General features: G+C 48.9%; 1 protein-coding gene across 1 annotated transcript in view; it reads left to right on the forward strand.

The window, feature by feature from the left end:
• Positions 1 to 24,254, forward strand: part of LOC139379562 (PHD finger protein 21B-like) — a 151,091-nt gene that overhangs the window by 94,462 nt on the left and 32,375 nt on the right. Inside the window, exon 4 of the mRNA XM_071122378.1 lies at positions 7,814 to 8,116. Coding sequence (XP_070978479.1) covers positions 7,814 to 8,116 — 303 coding nt within the window. The remainder of the gene's footprint in view (positions 1 to 7,813; positions 8,117 to 24,254) is intronic.

Raw genomic sequence — 24,254 nt, forward strand, 5'->3', positions numbered from 1 at the left:
TCCACATCCTGATCCACATCCACATCCTGATCCAAAACCACATCCCGATTCACACCCTGATCCACATCCTGATCCACATCCACATCCTGATACACATCCTGATACACATCCACATCCTGATCCACATCCTGATTCTGATCCACATCCACACCCTGATCCACATACTGATCCACATCCTGATCCACATCCACATCCTGATCCACAGGTCCTGATCCACATCCACATCCGATTCCACATCCTGATCCACATCCTGATCCACATCCACACCCCGATTCACATCCTGATCCACATCCACACCCTGATCCACATCCAGATCCTCATCCACATCCTGATCCTGATCCACATCCTGATCCACATCCACAACCTGATTCACACCCTAATCCACATCCTGATCCACATCCTCATCCTGATTCACATCCTGATCCACATCCACATCCTGATGCACATCCACATCCTGATACATATCCTGATTCTGATCCACATCCACATCCTGATCCACATCCTGATCCACATCCACATCCACATCCTGATCCACATCCTGATCCACATCCACATCCTGATCCACATCTGATTCCACATCCTGATCCACATCCTGATCCACATCCACACCCCGATTCACATCCTGATCCACATCCACACCCTGATCCACATCCAGATCCTCATCCACATCCTGATCCTGATCCACATCCTGATCCACATCCACAACCTGATTCACACCCTAATCCACATCCTGATCCACATCCTCATCCTGATTCACATCCTGATCCACATCCACATCCTGATGCACATCCACATCCTGATACACATCCTGATTCTGATCCACATCCACATCCTGATCCACATCCTGATCCACATCCACATCAACATCCTGATCCACATCCACATCCTGATCCACATCCTGATGCACATACACATCCTGATTCTGATCCACATCCACATCCTGATCCACATCCTGATCCACATCCACATCAACATCCTGATCCACATCCACATCCACATCCTGATCCTGATCCACATCAACATCCTGATCCACATCCACATCCTGATCCACATCCTGATCCACATCAACTTCCTGATCCACCTCCACATTCTGATCCTGATCCACATCCACATCCTGATCCACATTCTGACCCACATCAACTTCCTGATCCACCTCCACATCCTGATCCACATCCACACCCTGATCCACATCCTTATCCACATCCACATCCTGATTCACATCCTGATCCTCATCCACATCCTGATCCACATCTTGATCCTCATCCACATCCTGATCCACATCTACATCCTGATCCACATCCTGATCCACATCCTGATCCACATCCACATCCTGATCCATATCAACATCCTGATCCACATCCACATCCTGATCCACATCCTGATGGATTGTGTTTTCTATTTGTTGACTTGTCATTTCCATGAATCCACCCTGCACCAAAGATGGAGGAGGGATGGAGGGAGAGGGGGGAGGAAGGAGAGAGAGGGGGAGAGGGGGGAGAGAGAGGGGGAGAGGGAGGGAGGGAGAGAGAGGAGAGAGAGAATGAAAGAGAGCACCCTGGTGAGAGTCTGAAACATTCTCCTTCTTGTTCGACATGCTGATTAGAGTGGATTTTGACACAAAGAGAGAATTTAGTTTCCACGGAGATCTACCCCCTCCCTCTCTCCTCCTCTCTCCTATTCCCTAACCCTTATAGAACGTACCTCACCCCAACTATCCCCTCCCCCTCCTCTCCTCCTCTTCCCCTCCCCACCTCACCTCCCCCTCCTCTCCCCACCTCACCTCCCCCTCCTCTTCCCCTCCTCCCCTCCCCTCCTCACCTCCCCCTCCTCTCCCCTCCTCCCATCCCCTCCTCACCTCCCCCTCCTCTCCACTCCTCTCCCCTCCTCCCCTCCCCTCCTTCCATTCCTCAGAGCTGAGTCATTAGTGAAGACTGGGCGACAGAGGCAGGCTGGGTGGAGGCCTTGGCTACCTGATTAGACATTCAGTGGCGCAGGCCCCAAAATTAATGACCTCCTCCTCTACCTCCTCTTCCCCTCCTCTCCTCACCTCCCCCTCCCCCTCCTCTCCTCCCCTCCCCCTCCTCTCCTCACCTCCTCCTCCTCTACCTCCTCCCCCGTGAACGAGGCCCCTAGTCTGGTCTGGTCTCTGTGTGTCTGGGTTAGTGTGAGTTCACCAGGCTATTCTATCCTCCCACCCCCCCCCCTCTCTCTCTCTCTCTGTCTCTCTCTCTCTGTCTCTCTCTCTCTCTCTCTCTGTCTCTCTCTCTCGCTCTCCACACTCTCTGTCTCTCTCTCTCTCTGTCTCTCTCCACACTCTCTGTCTCTCTCTCTCTCGCTCTCTCCAAAGTCTCTGTCTCTGTCTATCTGTCTCTGTCTCTCTCTCTCTGTCTGTCTGTCTGTCTGTCTGTCTGTCTCTGTCTCTGTCTATCTGTCTCTGTCTCTCTCTCTCTCTCTCTCTCTCTCTCTCTCTGTCTCTCTCTCTCTCTCTCTCTCTGTCTCTCTCTCTGTCTCTCTCTCTCTGTCTCTCTCTCTCTCTCTGTCTCTCTCTCTCTGTCTCTCTGTCTCTCTCTCTCTCTGTCTTTCTCTCTCTCTCTCTCTCTCTCTCTCCTGAAAACTGACAAACACTGAATATCATCCATTTGGTTGTATTTTATTCTTCAAAGTCATTACACAGCGATAGTGTGACTTATTCTCATGTTTCTTCACAGAGGAAGATACATTATGGACCTACTGCACTGCAGACAGAATGACTCGAGACAGACTGAACTACAGGACGGTAAACAGAATGACTCGAGACAGACTGAACTACAGGACGGTAAACAGAATGACTCGAGACAGACAGAACTAAACGACGGTAAACAGAATGACTCAAGATGTTTCAGACTGACTGAACTAATGGACAGGTAACAGAATGACTCAAGATGTTTCAGACAGAACTAAAGGACAGGTAACAGAATGACTCGAGATGTTTCAGACAGAACTAAAGGACAGGTAACAGAATGACTCTAGATGTTTCAGACAGACTGAACTACAGGACAGTAAACAGAATGACTCGAGATGTTTCAGACAGAACTAAAGGACAGGTAACAGAATGACTCGAGATGTTTCAGACAGAACTAAAGGACAGGTAACAGAATGACTCGAGATGTTTCAGACAGAACTAAAGGACAGGTAACAGAATGACTCTAGATGTTTCAGACAGAACTAAAGGACAGGTAACAGAATGACTCTAGATGTTTCAGACAGACTGAACTACAGGACAGTAAACAGAATGACTCGAGATGTTTCAGACAGAACTAAAGGACAGGTAACAGAATGACTCGAGATGTTTCAGACAGAACTAAAGGACAGTAAACAGAATGACTCTAGATGTTTCAGACAGACTGAACTAAAGGACGGTAAACAGAATGACTCAGGATGTTTCAGACAGACTGAACTAATGGACAGGTAACAGAATGACTCGAGATGTTTCAGACAGAACTAAAGGACAGGTAACAGAATGACTCTAGATGTTTCAGACAGAACTAAAGGACGGTAAACAGAATGACTCGAAATGTTTCAGACAGAACTAAACGACGGTAAACAGAATGACTCTAGATGTTTCAGACAGACTGAACTAAAGGACAGGTAACAGAATGACTCGAGATGTTTCAGACAGAACTAAAGGACAGGTAACAGAATGACTCTAGATGTTTCAGACAGACTGAACTAAAGGACGGTAAACAGAATGACTCAGGATGTTTCAGACAGACTGAACTAATGGACAGGTAACAGAATGACTCTAGATGTTTCAGACAGACTGAACTAATGGACAGGTAACAGAATGACTCGAGATGTTTCAGACAGAACTAAAGGACAGGTAACAGAATGACTCTAGATGTTTCAGACAGACTGAACTAAAGGACGGTAAACAGAATGACTCAGGATGTTTCAGACAGACTGAACTAATGGACAGGTAACAGAATGACTCTAGATGTTTCATACAGACTGAACTAATGGACAGGTAACAGAATGACTCTAGATGTTTCATACAGACTGAACTAATGGACAGGTAACAGAATGACTCTAGATGTTTCAGACAGACTGAACTAATGGACAGGTAACAGAATGACTCTAGATGTTTCAGACAGACTGAACTAATGGACAGGTAACAGAATGACTCTAGATGTTTCAGACAGAACTAAAGGACAGGTAACAGAATGACTCTAGATGTTTCAGACTGACTGAACTAATGGACAGGTAACAGAATGACTCTAGATGTTTCATACAGACTGAACTAATGGACAGGTAACAGAATGACTCTAGATGTTTCAGAAGTGGTTGGTCACCTGTACTCTTTCGTTCTGAACATCCTGTCATTTCTTTCTGGCAGTAGTTGAGCTGATAATGTAAGTGTGAACTGAGCGTTAGCTATTTGTGGGGTACTCAAAAAACCTTCAGCGAGACACACAAGGAGGTGGGAAGGAGGCAGGAGGTGTTCAGAAAGCTTTTTACTAAAGCCTGTAGAACAGAGTGTTGGACGGAGAGAAAGCCAGAAAAAAGAAAGCGAGAGTTACGGCTGGCGCCAAACCTGTCACGTTCGTTTAAAGATGGATTAGACCAAGGTGCAGCGTGGTAGGCGTACATTTGACTTTTTAATTAAATGACACCGGAAAAAAATATATAAAAAATAAATGCAAAACCCAACGTAAAGTTATGCAGGGCTAAACAACAACTATGCAAAAAAAAACAAGATCCCACAATCTAAGGTGGAAAAAAGGCTGCCTAAGTATCATCCCCAATCAGAGACAACAATAGACAGCTGCCTCTGATTGGGAACCATACCAGGCCAAACAAAGAAATAGAACAACTAGAATGCCCACCCAAATCACACCCCGACCTAACCTAATAGAGAAATAAACAGGCTCTCTAAGGTCAGAGAGCCTGTTTAAAAACCGAACGATTGCACTCGCATAACTTCCTTAAAAGACCTTCGATTGAAAAACGAGAAACAAATCGGTATTAGTACCGGTTTGTCCATTTTGAGCCGGTAATCACTTCCTCAAAATAGTCCGGATTAATCTAAGATAGCTCAAGAAATCTGTCATTAATTTTGACATTGTTGCCAAGGATACCTCAGTCATGTAATTGTGCATCTTGACTAGGATGTTTGGTGCAGTATTTCTCAAGTGGAAAAACAATGTGCACGAGGACGAGACGTCCCTGGTTGAATGACAACAGGCACTTCATTGAAGAATCCCTTCTGTTGACCAATCGCCGACGAGGAGGGGAGGGGGGCGGGGGGTGGGGTTGCCCCGAAGTCCAAAAACAGGAATTAAAAACGTGACCGAATGTGACTGAATAATACTGTGTGTATGCACCAACTGTTCCCAAACTGTTTGGTCTGAGAAGGATACGGTCGCCTTTAGACAGAAACCCAGCTGAGAATTAAAAAGCATTGACCCCCCACCCCACCCCCCCTGTTTTCTCCTCCCTCCCTCCACCTCTCCCCCATCACTCTGTACTCCATGGAAAACCATAACAGAGAGCTTTGAAATAAGAACGGGGCAGTGGAATGGAATATCAAATATTTAGAGTGCCTGCCTGTTCTTTTAGTGGTGCTGGCAGGGTAAAGGAGAGGGAACCAGATATACAGGCTTTGGAAGATATATTTTCTTAACTGAGTAGAGAGGGAGTTGGAGGGTAGAGAGACAGGGGAGTGGAGGGAGTTGGGAGTAGAGAGACAGGGGAGTAGAGGGGGTAGAGAGACAGGGGAGTGGAGGGAGTTGGGGGTAGAGAGACAGGGGGGTAGAGGGGGTAGAGAGACAGGGGAGTAGAGGGAGTAGAGAGACAGGGGAGTAGAGGGGGTAGAGAGACAGGGGAGTAGAGGGGGTAGAGAGACAGGGGAGTAGAGGGGGTAGAGAGCCAGGAGAGTAGAGGGAGTAGAGAGACGGGAGTAGAGGGGGTAGAGAGACAGGGGAGTAGAGGGGGTAGAGAGACAGGGGAGTAGAGAGACAGGGGAGTAGAGGGGGTAGAGAGACAGGGGAGTAGAGAGACAGGGGAGTAGAGGGGGTAGAGAGACAGGGGAGTAGAGAGACAGGGGAGTAGAGGGGGTAGAGAGACAGGGGAGTAGAGGGGGTAGAGAGACAGGGGAGTAGAGGGAGTAGAGAGACAGGGGAGTAGAGGGGGTAGAGAGAAAGGGGAGTAGAGGGGGTAGAGAGACAGGGGAGTAGAGGGGGTAGAGAGACAGGGGAGTAGAGGGAGTAGAGAGACAGGGGAGTAGAGGGGGTAGAGAGACAGGGGAGTAGAGGGAGTAGAGAGACAGGGGAGTAGAGCGGGAAGAGAGAAAGGGGAGTAGAGGGGCTAGAGAGACAGGGGAGTAGAGAGACAGGGGAGTAGAGCGGGGAGAGAGACAGGGGAGTAGAGAGACAGGGGAGTAGAGAGGGGTAGAGAGACAGGGGAGTAGAGGGGGTAGAGAGACAGGGGAGTAGAGAGACAGGGGAGTAGAGGGGGTAGAGAGACAGGGGAGTAGAGAGACAGGGGAGTAGAGGGGGTAGAGAGACAGGGGAGTAGAGAGACAGGGGAGTAGAGGGGGTAGAGAGACAGGGGAGTAGAGAGACAGGGGAGGAGAGGGGGTAGAGAGACAGGGGAGTAGAGGGGGTAGAGAGACAGGGGAGTAGAGAGACAGGGGAGTAGAGGGGGTAGAGAGACAGGGGAGTAGAGAGACAGGGGTGTAGAGGGGGTAGAGAGACAGGGGAGTAGAGAGACAGGGGAGTAGAGGGGGTAGAGAGACAGGGGAGTAGAGGGGGTAGAGAGACAGGGGAGTAGAGGGAGTAGAGAGACAGGGGAGTAGAGGGGGTAGAGAGAAAGGGGAGTAGAGGGGGTAGAGAGACAGGGGAGTAGAGGGGGTAGAGAGACAGGGGAGTAGAGGGAGTAGAGAGACAGGGGAGTAGAGGGGGTAGAGAGACAGGGGAGTAGAGGGAGTAGAGAGACAGGGGAGTAGAGGGGGTAGAGAGAAAGGGGAGTAGAGGGGGTAGAGAGACAGGGGAGTAGAGAGACAGGGGAGTAGAGGGGGTAGAGAGACAGGGGAGTAGAGAGACAGGGGAGTAGAGAGGGGTAGAGAGACAGGGGAGTAGAGGGGGTAGAGAGACAGGGGAGTAGAGAGACAGGGGAGTAGAGGGGGTAGAGAGACAGGGGAGTAGAGAGACAGGGGAGTAGAGGGGGTAGAGAGACAGGGGAGTAGAGAGACAGGGGAGTAGAGGGGGTAGAGAGACAGGGGAGTAGAGAGACAGGGGAGGAGAGGGGGTAGTCTACCTCAGTCTAATTACCTGCCTGTCTCTACGTCTGATCCTGGATCTGTATCAATGTTTAGATGTTTCTCCTTCAGGTGGAGCTTCATCTGCACTGTGTTTAAACACCAAGGTGTTCTCTGATGAAGCACCATTCATTCTGTAGCACGTTGAGTAGAGCAACACTCCTAAGGTCACCAACACGACCAGTCCACTGTGTGTCTATTCCTGTTTAATCTCTCTTTTCTAACCATGTCTCTCTCTCTTCCCCTCCTCCTGACCTCCCCTCCCTCCCTCCCTCCCTCCCTCCCCCCTCCCCCCTCCCTCCCTCCCTTCCCTTCCCTTCCCTTCCCTCCCCCCTCCCTCCCTCCCTCCCTCCCTCCCTCCCTCCTTCCCCTCCCTCCCTCCCTCCCTCCCTCCTCTCTCCTCCCTCCCTCCCTCCCCTTCCCTCCCCCCCCCTCCCTCCCTCCCTCACTCCCTCCCCTCCCCTTCCCCTCCCTCCCTCCCTCCCTCCTCTCTCCTCCCTCCCTCCCTCCCCTCAACAGAAGAAGCTGACTGTTAGAAGTTGTCCCGTAGGAGGGGCCACCAAGCCCCTCTCCCTCATCAAGCCCCCTCCTCCTCCCTCCTCACAAAGCATCTCCATCTCCGTTCTACCGGCCAACCCGGTCGCCAAGACAGCTCCCGTTGCCATGGTGACAGCGCACATGACCGGTGGACAAAAGGTGGTGTCGGGAAGCGCAGCTCCAGGGAGCTCCTCCTCTCCTCCTCCTCTACAGACATCCTCCATCAACCTCCAGACCAATAGAGGGTCGGGAGGGGCGGTGCTACAGCCTTACAGTAGGAGAGAGGTACTACACTGTTACTACTATACTGCTACTATACTGCTACTATACTACTACTATACTGCTACTATACTACTACTATACTACTACTATACTACTACAGCCTTACAGTAGGAGAGAGGCACTACACTGTTACTACTATACTGCTACTATACTACTACTATACTACTACTATACTGCTACAGCCTTACAGTAGGAGAGAGGTACTACACTGTTACTACTATACTACTACTATACTGCTACAATACTACTACTATACTACTACAGCCTTACAGTAGGAGAGAGGTACTACACTGTTACTACTATACTACTACTATACTGCTACTATACTACTACTATACTACTACAGCCTTACAGTAGGAGAGAGGCACTACACTGTTACTACTATACTACTACTATACTGCTACTATACTACTACTATACTACTACAGCCTTACAGTAGGAGAGAGGCACTACACTGTTACTACTATACTGATACTATACTACTACTATACTACTACTATAGTACTACAGCCTTACAGTAGGAGAGAGGTACTACACTGTTACTACTATACTGCTACTATACTGCTACTATACTACTACAGCCTTACAGTAGGAGAGAGGTACTACACTGTTATTACTATACTGCTACTATACTGCTACTATACTACTACTATAGTACTACAGCCTTACAGTAGGAGAGAGGCACTACACTGTTACTACTATACTGCTACTATACTGCTACTATACTACTACTATACTGCTACAGCCTTACAGTAGGAGAGAGGTACTACACTGTTACTACTATACTGCTACTATACTACTACAGCCTTACAGTAGGAGAGAGGTACTACACTGTTACTACTATACTGCTACTATACTGCTACTATACTACTACTATACTACTACTATAATACTACAGCCTTACAGTAGGAGAGAGGTACTACACTGTTACTACTATACTGCTACTATACTACTACCATACTACTACTGTACTGCTACAGCCTTACGTAGGAGAGAGGTACTACACTGTTACTACTATATTGCTACTATACTGCTACTATACTACTACTATACTACTACAGCTTTGCAGTAGGAGAGAGGTACTACACTGTCACTACTATACTGCTACTATACTACTAATATACTGCTACTATACTGCTACTATACTACTACAGCCTTACAGTAGGAGAGAGGTTCTACACTGTTACTACTATACTGCTACTATACTGCTACTATACTACTACTATACTACTACTATACTACTACAGCCTTACAGTAGGAGAGAGGTTCTACACTGTTACTACTATACTGCTACTATACTACTACTATAGTACTACAGCCTTACAGTAGGAGAGAGGTACTACACTGCTACTACTATACTACTACTATACTGCTACAATACTACTACAGCCTTACAGTAGGAGAGAGGTACTACACTGTTACTACTATACTGCTACTATACTGCTACTATGCTGCTACTATACTACTACTATACTACTACTATACTACTACAGCCTTACAGTAGGAGAGAGGTTCTACACTGTTACTACTATACTGCTACTATACTGCTACTATACTACTACAGCCTTACAGTAGGAGAGAGGTTCTACACTGTTACTACTATACTGCTACTATACTACTACTATAGTACTACAGCCTTACAGTAGGAGAGAGGTACTACACTGCTACTACTATACTACTACTATACTGCTACAATACTACTACAGCCTTACAGTAGGAGAGAGGCACTACACTGTTACTACTATACTGCTACTATACTGCTACTATACTACTACTATAGTACTACAGCCTTACAGTAGGAGAGAGGCACTACACTGTTACTACTATACTACTACTATACTGCTACAATACTACTACAGCCTTACAGTAGGAGAGAGGTACTACACTGCTACTACTATACTACTACTATACTGCTACAATACTACTACAGCCTTACAGTAGGAGAGAGGTACTACACTGTTACTACTATACTGCTACTATACTACTACTATACTACTACTATAGTACTACAGCCTTACAGTAGGAGAGAGGCACTACACTGTTACTACTATACTGCTACTATACTACTACTATACTACTACAGCCTTACAGTAGGAGAGAGGTACTACACTGTTACTACTATACTGCTACTATACTACTACTATACTACTACAGCCTCCTCCTACTCTTCCTCTCTGCCCTCTAAACTCCCTCCTCCTCCTCCTCTTCCTCTCTGGCCTCTAAACTCCCTCCTCCTCCTCCTCTTCCTCTCTGCCCTCTAAACTCCCTCCTCCTACTCTTCCTCTCTTGCCTCTAAACTCCCTCCTCCTCCTCCTCTTCCTCTCTTGCCTCTAAACTCCCTCCTCCTCCTCTTCCTCTCTTGCCTCTATACTCCCTCCTCCTCCTCCTCCTCCTCTTCCTCTCTGCCCTCTAAACTCCCTCCTCCTCCTCTTCCTCTCTTGCCTCTAAACTCCCCCCTCCTCCTCCTCCTCCTCTCTGCCCTCTAAACTCCCTCCTCCTCTTCCTCTCTGCCCTCTAAACTCCCTCCTCCTCCTCCTCCTCCTCTTCCTCTCTGCCCTCTAAACTCCCTCCTCTTCCTACTCCTCCTCTTCCTCTCTGCCCTCTAAACTCCCTCCTCCTCCTACTCTTCCTCTCTGCCCTCTAAACTCCCTCCTCCTCCTCCTCTTCCTCTCTGCCCTCTAAACTCCCTCCTCCTCCTCCTCTTCCTCTCTGGCCTCTAAACTCCCTCCTCCTCCTCCTCTTCCTCTCTGCCCTCTAAACTCCCTCCTCCTCCTCCTCTTCCTCTCTGCCCTCTAAACTCCCTCCTCCTCCTCCTCTTCCTCTCTGCCCTCTAAACTCCCTCCTCTTCCTACTCCTCCTCTTCCTCTCTGCCCTCTAAACTCCCTCCTCCTCCTACTCCTCCTCTTCCTCTCTGCCCTCTAAACTCCCTAGGATTGGAGCTGTTGTGATTCCTTAGAGCCTGGTCTTGTTGTCAACCTGCAGCTAGTTGTAGATACTTTCACGCAGATTGAGGGCCAGGAGAGGAGATAACAGAGGAACTATATAGAGGAGAGAGAGAGACAGAGAGAGAGAGAGAGAGGGGGAGAGACAGAGAGAGAGAGAAAGAGAGAGAGATAGACAGAGAGAGGGAGAGAGATATAGAGAGAGGGAAAGAGAGAAGGAGAGAGAGGGAGAGAGAGAGAGAGCGAGAGAGAGGGAGAGAAAGAGAGAGACAGAGTGAGAGAGAAAGAGAGAGATAGATAGACAGAGAGAGACAGAGGGAGAGAGAGAGATATAGAGAGAGGGAAAGAGAGAAGGAGAGAGAGAGAGACACAGCCCATCCTATTATATATAGAGACAGATTTACAACTGTAAACTCAGGGGCCAGATGATGTAGAAAGGGGGGGGGGGGTCTAATGGAGCAGCCAACAGCGATGCCACTGTGTGCATTGTATGTCAATGTATGCAAACAAACAAACAAACAAACACACACACACACACACACACTCCTTGGCATGGAGAGCCTGCATGTGTCGTGGCTCTGGGGAGCATTTCAAACTGCTAGTCTGGCAGGACATAAAGCAGATGGGCGCCGTGCCCACGTCAGTGCCCCCCCCCCCGGGAGGGAGGGACAGAGCTGGCCGCTACTGTCTGTGTTTACACCATTCACTAGAAAGTGCTTTTAAAATACGGTCATATTTCCTCAGTGAATATTCAGCTGTTGCACTGCATTATCCATATTAATTCATAGGTTTACCAGCAGCGTGCTGGGGTTTCAGCAGCTCTGGAGTCCCAAGTGACACCCTGTCTAGTGCACTTCTTCTGAGCAGAACAGTGTATTGTCAAGAGAATAGGGTGCCATTTGGGACAAACCTATGTGTATAAATGAAATGGAGAAAAAAAACACACACACAAAGAAGATGAGTGTGTGACATGAAGTGTGGAGGTGATGGAGGGTTTAGTCCACACTGTCCTCTAGTGGTAGTAGGGGGAATAGCAGAGACAGAGAGACAGACAGACAGACAGACAGACAGACAGACAGACAGACAGACAGACAGACAGACAGACAGACAGACAGACAGAGACAGACAGACAGACAGACAGACAGACAGACAGACTACCTTTGACTTGGGCCCAGTAATATAATGTAATTGGTACCAGGGCCCAGTAATATAATGTAATTGATACCAGGGCCCAGTAATATAATGTAATTGGTACCAGGGCCCAGTAATATAATGTAATTGGTACTAGGGCCCAGTAATATAATGTAATTGGTACTAGGGCCCAGTAATATAATGTAATTGGTACTAGGGCCCAGTAATATAATGTAATTGGTACTAGGGCCCAGTAATATAATGTAATTGGTACTAGGGCCCAGTAATATAATGTAATTGGTACTAGGGCCCAGTAATATAATGTAATTGGTACTAGGGCCCAGTAATATAATGTAATTGGTACTAGGGCCCAGTAATACGACATAATTGGTACCAGGGCCCAGTAATATAATGTAATTGGTACCAGGGCCCAGTAATATAATGTAATTGGTACTAGGGCCCAGTAATATAATGTAATTGGTACCAGGGCCCAGTAATATAATGTAATTGGTACTAGGGCCCAGTAATATAATGTAATTGGTACTAGGGCCCAGTAATATAATGTAATTGGTACTAGGGCCCAGTAATATAATGTAATTGGTACTAGGGCCCAGTAATATAATGTAATTGGTACTAGGGCCCAGTAATATAATGTAATTGGTACTAGGGCCCAGTAATACGACATAATTGGTACTAGGGCCCAGTAATATAATGTAATTGGTACTAGGGCCCAGTAATATAATGTAATTGGTACTAGGGCCCAGTAATATAATGTAATTGGTACCCCAGTAATATAATGTAATTGGTACTAGGGCCCAGTAATACGACATAATTGGTACTAGGGCCCAGTAATATAATGTAATTGGTACCAGGGCCCAGTAATATAATGTAATTGGTACTAGGGCCCAGTAATATAATGTAATTGGTACTAGGGCCCAGTAATATGACATAATTGGTACTAGGGCCCAGTAATATAATGTAATTGGTACTAGGGCCCAGTAATATAATGTAATTGATACTAGGGCCCAGTAATATAATGTAATTGGTACTAGGGCCCAGTAATACGACATAATTGGTACAAGGGCCCAGTAATATAATGTAATTGGTACTAGGGCCCAGTAATATAATGTAATTGGTACTAGGGCCCAGTAATATAATGTAATTGGTACCAGGGCCCAGTAATATAATGTAATTGATACCAGGGCCCAGTAATATAATGTAATTGGTACTAGGGCCCAGTAATATAATGTAATTGGTACTAGGGCCCAGTAATATAATGTAATTGGTACCAGGGCCCAGTAATATAATGTAATTGGTACTAGGGCCCAGTAATATAATGTAATTGGTACTAGGGCCCAGTAATATAATGTAATTGGTACTAGGGCCCAGTAATATAATGTAATTGGTACTAGGGCCCAGTAATATAATGTAATTGGTACCAGGGCCCAGTAATATAATGTAATTGGTACCAGGGCCCAGTAATATAATGTAATTGGTACTAGGGCCCAGTAATATAATGTAATTGGTACCAGGGCCCAGTAATATAATGTAATTGGTACTAGGGCCCAGTAATATAATGTAATTGGTACTAGGGCCCAGTAATGTGTAAAGATTAAATCTCTATACGACCTAAATGGACAGTTAACTACTCAAACACAAGTGACTCAACAATTGGTAGTGTCTTTTTTAATAGTAAATTCCTGCAATGAATGACGGACAGTCTACAATCTAGCACAACAGAGTAGTAATGACTGTCCCTCTATATACAACCCCACAGAGTAGTAATGACTGTCCCTCTATATACAACCCCACAGAGTAGTAATGACTGTCCCTCTATATACAACCCCACAGAGTAGTAATGACTGTCCCTCTATATACAACCCCACAGAGTAGTAATGACTGTCCCTCTATATACAACCCCACAGAGTAGTAATGACTGTCCCTCTATATACAACCCCACAGAGTAGTAATGACTGTCCCTCTATATACAACCCCACAGAGTAGTAATGACTGTCCCTCTATATACAACCCCACCAGACAGAGTAGTAATGACTGTCCCTCTATATACAACCCCACCAGACAGAGTAGTAATGACTGTCCCTCTATATACAACCCCACAGAGTAGTAATGACTGTCCCTCTATATACAACCCCACAGTCCCTCTATATACAACCCCACCAGACAGAGTAGTAGTAGTAATGACTGTCCCTCTATATACAACCCCATGATAGGATGAGAATGATATACACAGAGAAAAAACACCTCAGCTCTACCTCTCTCCTCCTTCTCCCTCCTTTCTCTCTTCTCGTCTCCCCTTATCACTCTCCTCCTTCTCCCTCCTTTCTCTCTTCTCATCTCCCCTTATCACTCTCCTACCCCTCTCCTCCTTCTCCCTCCTTTCTCTCTTCTCATCTCCCCTTATCACTCCCTCCATCTCTATCTCTCTCTGCAGTGTGTTTCCCTCTCTACTCTCTCCGGCTGTGAGTAACATTGTTGACACGACAAACGATAACAAACAGACTAGCTGGAGACAAACTGCTGGACCAGGATCCAGGCTGTTATATAAACCCTCTCCTCTTCTCTCCTTTCTCCTCTGCTCTCCTCTCTTTGTCCCCCTCTCTTCTCCTCTCTCCTCCTCCTCTCTCCTCTGCCCTCCTCTCTCCTCTACCCTCCTCTCTCCTCTCCCCTACCCTCTACACCCTCCTCTCTCCTCCTTTCTCTCCTCCTCTGCCCTCCTCCGCTCTCCTCATCTACCCTCCTCTCTCCTCTCCCCTACCCTCTACTACCCTCCTCTCTCCTCCTTTCTCTCCTCCTCTGCCCTCCTCCACTCTCCTCCTCTACCCTCCTCTCTCCTCATCTCTCCTCTCCTCTTCCCTCCTCCTCTCCTCTGCCCTCTTCTCTCCTCTCCTCTGCGCTCCTCTCTCCTCCCCTCTTCCCTCCTCTCTCCTATCCTCTTCTCTCCTCTCCTCCTCGCCTCTTTGCTCCTCTCTCCTCTCCTCTTCTCTCCTCTTCCCTCCTCTCTCCTCTCCTCCTCTCCTCTGCCCTCCTCTCTCCTCTCCTCTTCCCTCCTCTCTCCTCTTCTCTCCTCTCCTCTTCCCTCCTCTCCTCTCCTCTTCTCTCCTCTTCCCTCCTATTTCCTCTCCTCTCCTCCTGTCCTCTGCCCTCGTCTCTCCTCTCCTCTGCCCTCGTCCTCTCCTCTCCTCTCCTCTCCTCTCCTCTCCTCTCCTCTCCTCTCCTCTCCTCTCCTCTCCTCTCCTCTGCCCTCCTCTCTCCTCTCCTCTCTCCTCTCCTCTCCCCTCCTCTCTCCTCTGCCCTCCTCTCTCCCCTCCTCTGCCCTCCACTCCTCTTCCCTCCTCTCTCCTCTCCTCTTCTCTCCTCTTCCCTCGTCTCTCCTCTCCTCTTCCCTCCTCTCTCCTCTCCTCTCCTCTTCCCTCCTCTCTCCTCTCCTCTTCCCTCCTCTCTCCTCTCCTCATCCCTCCTCTCTCCTCTCCTCCTCTCCTCTTCCCTCCTCTCTCCTCTCCTCTTCCCTCCTCTCTCCTCTCCTCTTCCCTCCTCTCTCCTCTCCTCCTCTCCTCTTCCCTCCTCTCTCCTCTCCTCTTCCCTCCTCTCTCCTCTCTTCCTCTCCTCTTCCCTCCTCTCTCCTCTCCTCCTCTCTCTTCTCTTTCAAGGAATGTAAGACATGTTGCCTGTGAACAACACATTATAACTATAGGGCTTTTCCGAGTGCTTTCAGCTATTGTCTGTTGAGATAAAGTTCTTTAATAGAATCCCTGTTGTGTCTCTGGTCTCAGCTGGCCACTAATAGTAGTAGTTCTGGTTTGTTGACCTTGGAAGACAGAGACAGAGTGACGCTACTGTGAAAGTTAATAGAAGATGTTATAACACACTGGCTGTCCCAAATGGCACCCTATTCCCCCATAGAGCTCTGGTCAAAAGAAGTGCACTATGTAGGGAATAGGGTGCCTTGTGCCCATAGGACTCAAAAGAAGTGAAATAAATATAACCCTTTAAACAGAACCACTCCAGAACCCTTTAAATAGAACCTTTTAAACAGAACCACTCCAGAACCCTTTAAATAGAACCCATTAAACAGGTGTGTGTGTGTAAATGGGGTGGGGAGGTGTGTGTGTGTGTGTGTGTAAATGGGGTGGGGAGGTGTGTGTGTGTGTGTGTAATTGGGGTGGGGAGGTGTGTGTGTGTGTGTGTGTAAATGGGGTGGGGAGGTGTGTGTGTGTGTGTGTGTGTAATTGGGGTGGGGAGGTGTGTGTGTGTGTGTAAATGGGGTGGGGAGATGTGTGTGTGTGTAATTGGGGTGGGGAGGTGTGTGTGTGTGTGTAATTGGGGTGGGGAGGTGTGTGTGTGTGTGTGTAATTAGGGTGGGGAGGTGTGTGTGTGTGTGTGTGTAAATGGGGGGGTGGGGAGGTGACTCTCTCACACAGAAGGTTGGGGGTCAAGAAGAATCTGCATGAGAAGTGTTAGACATACTGTATCCTGTTGAAACGGGCTTCAAATTTGACGTTTTATTAGTCTCATGTACTCGATACGCATGGTATACATCATCCAACAGGCGTCATGGGAGACGTGAGGGTGGGGGGGGGGGGGGGGACTGGGGGAGGAAGAAGAAGAAGAAGGTTGGGGGTCATGGGGGAGGTGAGGTGGGAGGAAGAAGGTTGGGGGTCATGGGGAGGTGAGATGGGAGGAAGAAGGTTGGGGGTCATGGCGGAGGTGAGGGGGGAAGAAGGTTGGGGGTCATGAGAGACGTGAGGGGGGAAGAAGAAGGTTGGAGGTCATGGGAGATGAGAGGGGGGAGGAAGAAGGTTAGGGGTAATGGGGGAGGTGAGGTAGGAGGAAGGTTGGAGGTCATGGGGAGGTGAGGTGCGAGGAAGGTTGGAGGTCATGGGAGATGAGAGGGGGGAGGAAGAAGGTTGGGGGTAATGGGGGAGGTGAGATGGGAGGAAGAAGGTTGGGGGTCATGGGGGAGGTGAGGGGGGAAGAAGGTTGGGGGTCATGAGAGACGTGAGGGGAAGAAGAAGAAGGTTGGAGGTCATGGGAGATGAGAGGGGGGAGGAAGAAGGTTAGGGGTAATGGGGGAGGTGAGGTAGGAGGAAGGTTGGAGGTCATGGGGAGGTGAGGTGCGAGGAAGGTTGGAGGTCATGGGAGATGAGAGGGGGGAGGAAGAAGGTTGGGGGTAATGGGGGAGGTGAGGTAGGAGGAAGGTTGGAGGTCATGGGGAGGTGAGGTGCGAGGAAGGTTGGAGGTCATGGGAGATGAGAGGGGGGAGGAAGAAGGTTGGGGGTAATGGGGGAGGTGAGATGGGAGGAAGAAGGTTGGGGGTCATAGGGGAGGTGAGGGGGGAAGAAGGTTGGGGGTCATGAGAGACGTGAGGGGAAGAAGAAGAAGGTTGGAGGTCATGGGAGATGAGAGGGGGGAGGAAGAAGGTTAGGGGTAATGGGGGAGGTGAGGTAGGAGGAAGGTTGGAGGTCATGGGGAGGTGAGGTGCGAGGAAGGTTGGAGGTCATGGGAGATGAGAGGGGGGAGGAAGAAGGTTGGGGGTAATGGGGGAGGTGAGGTAGGAGGAAGGTTGGAGGTCATGGGGAGGTGAGGTGCGAGGAAGGTTGGAGGTCATTGGAGATGAGAGGGGGGAGGAAGAAGGTTGGGGGTAATGGGGGAGGTGAGGTAGGAGGAAGATTGGAGGTCATGGGGGAGGTGAGGTGGGAGGAAGGTTGGAGGTCATGGGAGACGAGAGGGGGGAGGAAGAAGGTTGGGGGTCATGGGGAAGGTGAGGTGGGAGGAAGAAGGTTGGGGGTCATGGGGGAGGTGAGGTGGGAGGAAGAAGGTTGGGGGTCATGGGGGAGGTGAGGTGGGAGGAAGAAGGTTGGGGGTCGGTCATGGGGGAGGTGAGGTGGGAGGAAGAAGGTTGGGGGTCATGGTGGGGGGTGAGGTGGGAGGAAGGTTGGAGGTCATGGGGGAGGTGAGGGGGGAGGAAGAAGGTTGGGGGTCATGGGGGAGGTGAGGTGGGAGGAAGTTTGGGGGTAATGGGGGAGGTGGGGTGGGAGGAAGGTTGGAGGTCATGGGGGAGGTGAGGTGGGAGGAAGGTTGGAGGTCATGGGGGAGGTGAGGTGGGAGGAAGGTTGGAGGTCATGGGGGAGATGAGGGGGGAGGAAGAAGGTTGGGGGTCATGGGGGAGGTGAGCGGGGAGGAAGAAGGTTGGGGGTCCATCAGGCAGCGGGCCACTCCAGAGAAGGACCTTGTTATTGGGCTGCTGTCTTGAAGAAACGTGGAGGTAAATGGATGCCCTCCCTCGTCTCCTCCACCCCTCGTCTCCTCCACCCCTCGTCTCCTCCACCGCTCGTCTCCTCCACCGCTCGTCTCCTCCACCCCTCGTCTCCTCCACCCCTCGTCTCCTCCACCCCTCCTCTCCTCCACCGCTTGTCTCCTCCACCGCTCGTCTCCTCCACCCCTCGTCTCCTCCACCACTCGTCTCCTCCACCCCTCGCCTCCTCCACCCCTCACCTCCTCCACCCCTCTTGTCCTCCACTGCTCGCCTCCTCCACCCCTCGTCTCCTCCACCGCTCGCCTCCTCCACCCCTCGTCTCCTCCACCGCTCGCCTCCTCCACCGCTCGCCTCCTCCACCCCTCGTCTCCTCCACCGCTCGCCTCCTCCACCCCTCGTCTCCTCCACCCCTCGTCTCCTCCACCGCTCGCCTCCTCCATCCCTCGTCTCCTCCACCGCTCGCCTCCTCCACCCCTCGTCTCCTCCACCGCTCGCCTCCTCCATCCCTCGTCTCCTCCATCCCTCGTCTCCTCCACCGCTCGTCTCCTCCAACGCTCGTCTCCTCCACCGCTCGTCTCCTCCACCCCTCGTCTCCTCCACCCCTCGTCTCCTCCACCACTCGTCTCCTCCACCACTCGTCTCCTCCACCACTCCATTCCCAATGCACAAATTTCCATTTTAGCTTGTTTCCAAGGGAACTGGCCTTCAATAGCACGAAGAACAGAAGGCCTTTCTGGGTTACAGGCTGAATTACACTCTACAGAAGACTGTCTGGGTTACACTCTACAGAAGGCTGGCTGGATTACACTCTATAGAAGACTGGCTGGGTTACACTCTACAGAAGGCTGGCTGGACTACACTCTATAGAAGACTGGCTGGATTACTCTCTACAGAAGACTGGCTGGATTACACTCTACAGAAGACTGGCTGGATTACACTCTACAGAAGACTGGCTGGATTACACTCTACAGAAGACTGGCTGGATTACACTCTACAGAAAACTGGCTGGATTACACTCTACAGAAGACTGGCTGGATTACACTCTACAGAAGACTGTCTGGATTACACTCTACAGAAGACTGGCTGGATTACACTCTACAGAAGACTGGCTGGATTACACTCTACAGAAGACTGGCTGGATTACACTCTACAGAAGACTGTCTGGATTACACTCTACAGAAGACTGACTGGATTACACTCTACAGAAGACTGTCTGGATTACACTCTACAGAAGACTGGCTGGATTACACTCTACAGAAGACTGGCTGGATTACACTCGACAGAAGACTGGCTGGATTTACACTTTACAGAAGACTGGCTGGATTACACTCTACAGAAGACTGGCTGGATTACACTCTACAGAAGACTGGCTGGATTTACACTTTACAGAAGACTGGCTGGATTACACTCTACAGAAGACTGGCTGGATTACACTCTACAGAAGACTGGCTGGATTTCACTCTACATAAGACTGGCTGGATTACACTCTACAGAAGACTGTCTGGATTTACACTTTACAGAAGACTGGCTGGATTACACTCTACAGAAGACTGTCTGGATTACACTCTACAGAAGACTGGCTGGATTACACTCTACATAAGACTGGCTGGATTACACTCTACAGAAGACTGGCTGGATTACACTCTACAGAAAACTGGCTGGATTACACTCTACAGAATACTGTCTGGATTACACTCTACAGAAGACTGGCTGGATTACACTCTACAGAAGACTGGCTGGATTACACTCTACAGAAGACTGGCTGGATTACACTCTACAGAAGACTATCTGGATTACACTCTACAGAAGACTGGCTGGATTACACTCTACAGAAGACTGTCTGGATTACACTCTACAGAAGACTGGCCGGATTACACTCTACAGAAGACTGGCTGGATTACACTCAACAGAAGACTGGCTGGATTTACACTTTACAGAAGACTGGCTGGATTACACTCTACAGAAGACTGGCTGGATTACACTCTACAGAAGACTGGCTGGATTTACACTTTACAGAAGACTGGCTGGATTACACTCTACAGAAGACTGGCTGGATTACACTCTACAGAAAACTGGCTGGATTTCACTCTACAGAAGACTGGCTGGATTACACTCTACAGAAGACTGGCTGGATTTACACTTTACAGAAGACTGGCTGGATTACACTCTACAGAAGACTGTCTGGATTACACTCTACAGAAGACTGGCTGGATTACACTCTACATAAGACTGGCTGGATTACACTCTACAGAAGACTGGCTGGATTACACTCTACAGAAAACTGGCTGGATTACACTCTACAGAATACTGGCTGGATTACACTCTACAGAAGACTGGCTGGATTACACTCTACAGAAGACTGGCTGGATTACACTCTACAGAAGACTGGCTGGATTACACTCTACAGAAGACTGTCTGGATTACACTCTACAGAAGACTGGCTGGATTACACTCTACAGAAGACTGGCTGGATTACACTCGACAGAAGACTGGCTGGATTTACACTTTACAGAAGACTGGCTGGATTACACTCTACAGAAGACTGGCTGGATTACACTCTACAGAAGACTGGCTGGATTTACACTTTACAGAAGACTGGCTGGATTACACTCTACAGAAGACTGGCTGGATTACACTCTACAGAAGACTGGCTGGATTTCACTCTACAGAAGACTGGCTGGATTACACTCTACAGAAGACTGGCTGGATTTACACTTTACAGAAGACTGGCTGGATTACACTCTACAGAAGACTGTCTGGATTACACTCTACAGAAGACTGGCTGGATTACACTCTACATAAGACTGGCTGGATTACACTCTACAGAAGACTGGCTGGATTACACTCTACAGAAAACTGGCTGGATTACACTCTACAGAATACTGTCTGGATTACACTCTACAGAAGACTGGCTGGATTACACTCTACAGAAGACTGGCTGGATTACACTCTACAGAAGACTGGCTGGATTACACTCTACAGAAGACTATCTGGATTACACTCTACAGAAGACTGGCTGGATTACACTCTACAGAAGACTGTCTGGATTACACTCTACAGAAGACTGGCCGGATTATACTCTACAGAAGACTGGCTGGATTACACTCAACAGAAGACTGGCTGGATTTACACTTGGCTGGATTACACTCTACAGAAGACTGGCTGGATTACACTCTACAGAAGACTGGCTGGATTTACACTTTACAGAAGACTGGTTGGATTACACTCTACAGAAGACTGGCTGGATTACACTCTACAGAAAACTGGCTGGATTTCACTCTACAGAAGACTGGCTGGATTACACTCTACAGAAGACTGGCTGGATTTACACTTTACAGAAGACTGGCTGGATTACACTCTACAGAAGACTGTCTGGATTACACTCTACAGAAGACTGGCTGGATTACACTCTACATAAGACTGGCTGGATTACACTCTACAGAAGACTGGCTGGATTACACTCTACAGAAAACTGGCTGGATTACACTCTACAGAATACTGTCTGGATTACACTCTACAGAAGACTGGCTGGATTACACTCTACAGAAGACTGGCTGGATTACACTCTACAGAAGACTGGCTGGATTACACTCTACAGAAAAGAGAGGAGAGGGTCAGTAAAACCCAGAACTGACCTGGTTGATGAGGAGAGGGTCAGTAAAACCCAGATCTGACCTGGTTGATGAGGAGAGAGGAGATGGTCAGTAAAACCCAGAGCTGACCTGGTTGATGAGGAGAGAGGAGAGGGCCAGTAAAACCCAGATCTGACCTGGTTGATGAGGAGAGAGTCAGTAAAACCCAGACCTTACCTAGTTGATGAGGAGAGGGTCAGTAAAACCCAGATCTGACCTGGTTGATGAGGAGAGAGGAGAGGGTCAGTAAAACTCAGAACTGACCTGGTTGATGCGGAGAGAGGAGAGGGTCAGTAAAACCCAGATCTGACCTGGATGATGAGGAGAGGGTCATGAAAACCCAAAGCTGACCTGGTTTATGAGGAGAGAGGAGAGGGACAGTAAAACCCAGATCTGACCTGGTTGATGAGGAGAGGGTCAGTAAAACCCAGATCTGACCTGGTTGATGAGGAGATGAGAGGGTCAGTAAAACCCAGAACTGACCTGGTTGATGAGGAGATGAGAGGGTCAGTAAAACCCAGAACTGACCTGGTTGATGAGGAGATGAGAGGGTCAGTAAAACCCAGATCTGACCTGGTTGATGAGGAGAGAGGAGAGGGTCAGTAAAACCCAGATCTGACCTGGTTGATGAGGAGAGGGTCATTAAAACCCAGAACTGACCTGGTTGATGAGGAGAGTTGGGAGGGTCAGTAAATCCCATATCTGACCTGGATGAGTAGGAGAGGGTCATTAAAACCCAGAACTGACCTGGTTGATGAGGAGAATGGAGAGGGTCAGTAAAACCCAGAACTGACCTGGTTGATGAGGAGAGGGTCAGTAAAACCCAGATCTGGCCTGGTTGATGAGGAGAGGGTCAGTAAAACCCAGAACTGACCTGGTTGATGAGGAGAGGGTCAGTAAAACCCAGATATGACCTGGTTGATGAGGAGAGTGGGGAGGGTCAGTAAAACCCATATCTGACCTGGATGAGGAGGAGAGGGTCATTAAAACCTAGAATTGACCTGGTTGATGAGGAGAGTGGAGAAGGTCAGTAAAACCCAGATCTGACCTGGTTGATGAGGAGAGGGTCATTAAAACCCAGAACTGACCTGGTTGATGAGGAGAGTGGGGAGGGTCAGTAAAACCCATATCTGACCTGGATGAGGAGGAGACGGTCATTAAAACCCAGAACTGACCTGGTTGATGCGGAGAGAGGAGAGGGTCAGTAAAACCCAGATCTGACCTGGATGATGAGGAGAGGGTCATGAAAACCCAAAGCTGACCTGGTTTATGAGGAGAGAGGAGAGGGACAGTAAAACCCAGATCTGACCTGGTTGATGAGGAGAGGGTCAGTAAAACCCAGATCTGACCTGGTTGATGAGGAGATGAGAGGGTCAGTAAAACCCAGAACTGACCTGGTTGATGAGGAGATGAGAGGGTCAGTAAAACCCAGAACTGACCTGGTTGATGAGGAGATGAGAGGGTCAGTAAAACCCAGATCTGACCTGGTTGATGAGGAGAGAGGAGAGGGTCAGTAAAACCCAGATCTGACCTGGTTGATGAGGAGAGGGTCATTAAAACCCAGAACTGACCTGGTTGATGAGGAGAGTGGGGAGGGTCAGTAAATCCCATATCTGACCTGGATGAGTAGGAGAGGGTCATTAAAACCCAGAACTGACCTGGTTGATGAGGAGAATGGAGAGGGTCAGTAAAACCCAGAACTGACCTGGTTGATGAGGAGAGGGTCAGTAAAACCCAGATCTGGCCTGGTTGATGAGGAGAGGGTCAGTAAAACCCAGAACTGACCTGGTTGATGAGGAGAGGGTCAGTAAAACCCAGATATGACCTGGTTGATGAGGAGAGTGGGGAGGGTCAGTAAAACCCATATCTGACCTGGATGAGGAGGAGAGGGTCATTAAAACCCAGAACTGACCTGGTTGATGAGGAGAGGGTCATTAAAACCCAGAACTGACCTGGTTGATGAGGAGAGTGGGGAGGGTCAGTAAAACCCATATCTGACCTGGATGAGGAGGAGACGGTCATTAAAACCCAGAACTGACCTGGTTGATGAGGAGAGTGGAGAGGTTCAGTAAAACCCAGAACTGACCTGGTTGATGAGGAGAGGGTCAGTAAAACCCAGATCTGGCCTGGTTGATGAGGAGAGGGTCAGTAAAACCCAGAAC

This window comes from Oncorhynchus clarkii, chromosome 21 (genome assembly GCF_045791955.1).
Source record: "Oncorhynchus clarkii lewisi isolate Uvic-CL-2024 chromosome 21, UVic_Ocla_1.0, whole genome shotgun sequence".
In the NCBI taxonomy this organism is placed as follows: Eukaryota; Metazoa; Chordata; class Actinopteri; order Salmoniformes; family Salmonidae; genus Oncorhynchus; species Oncorhynchus clarkii.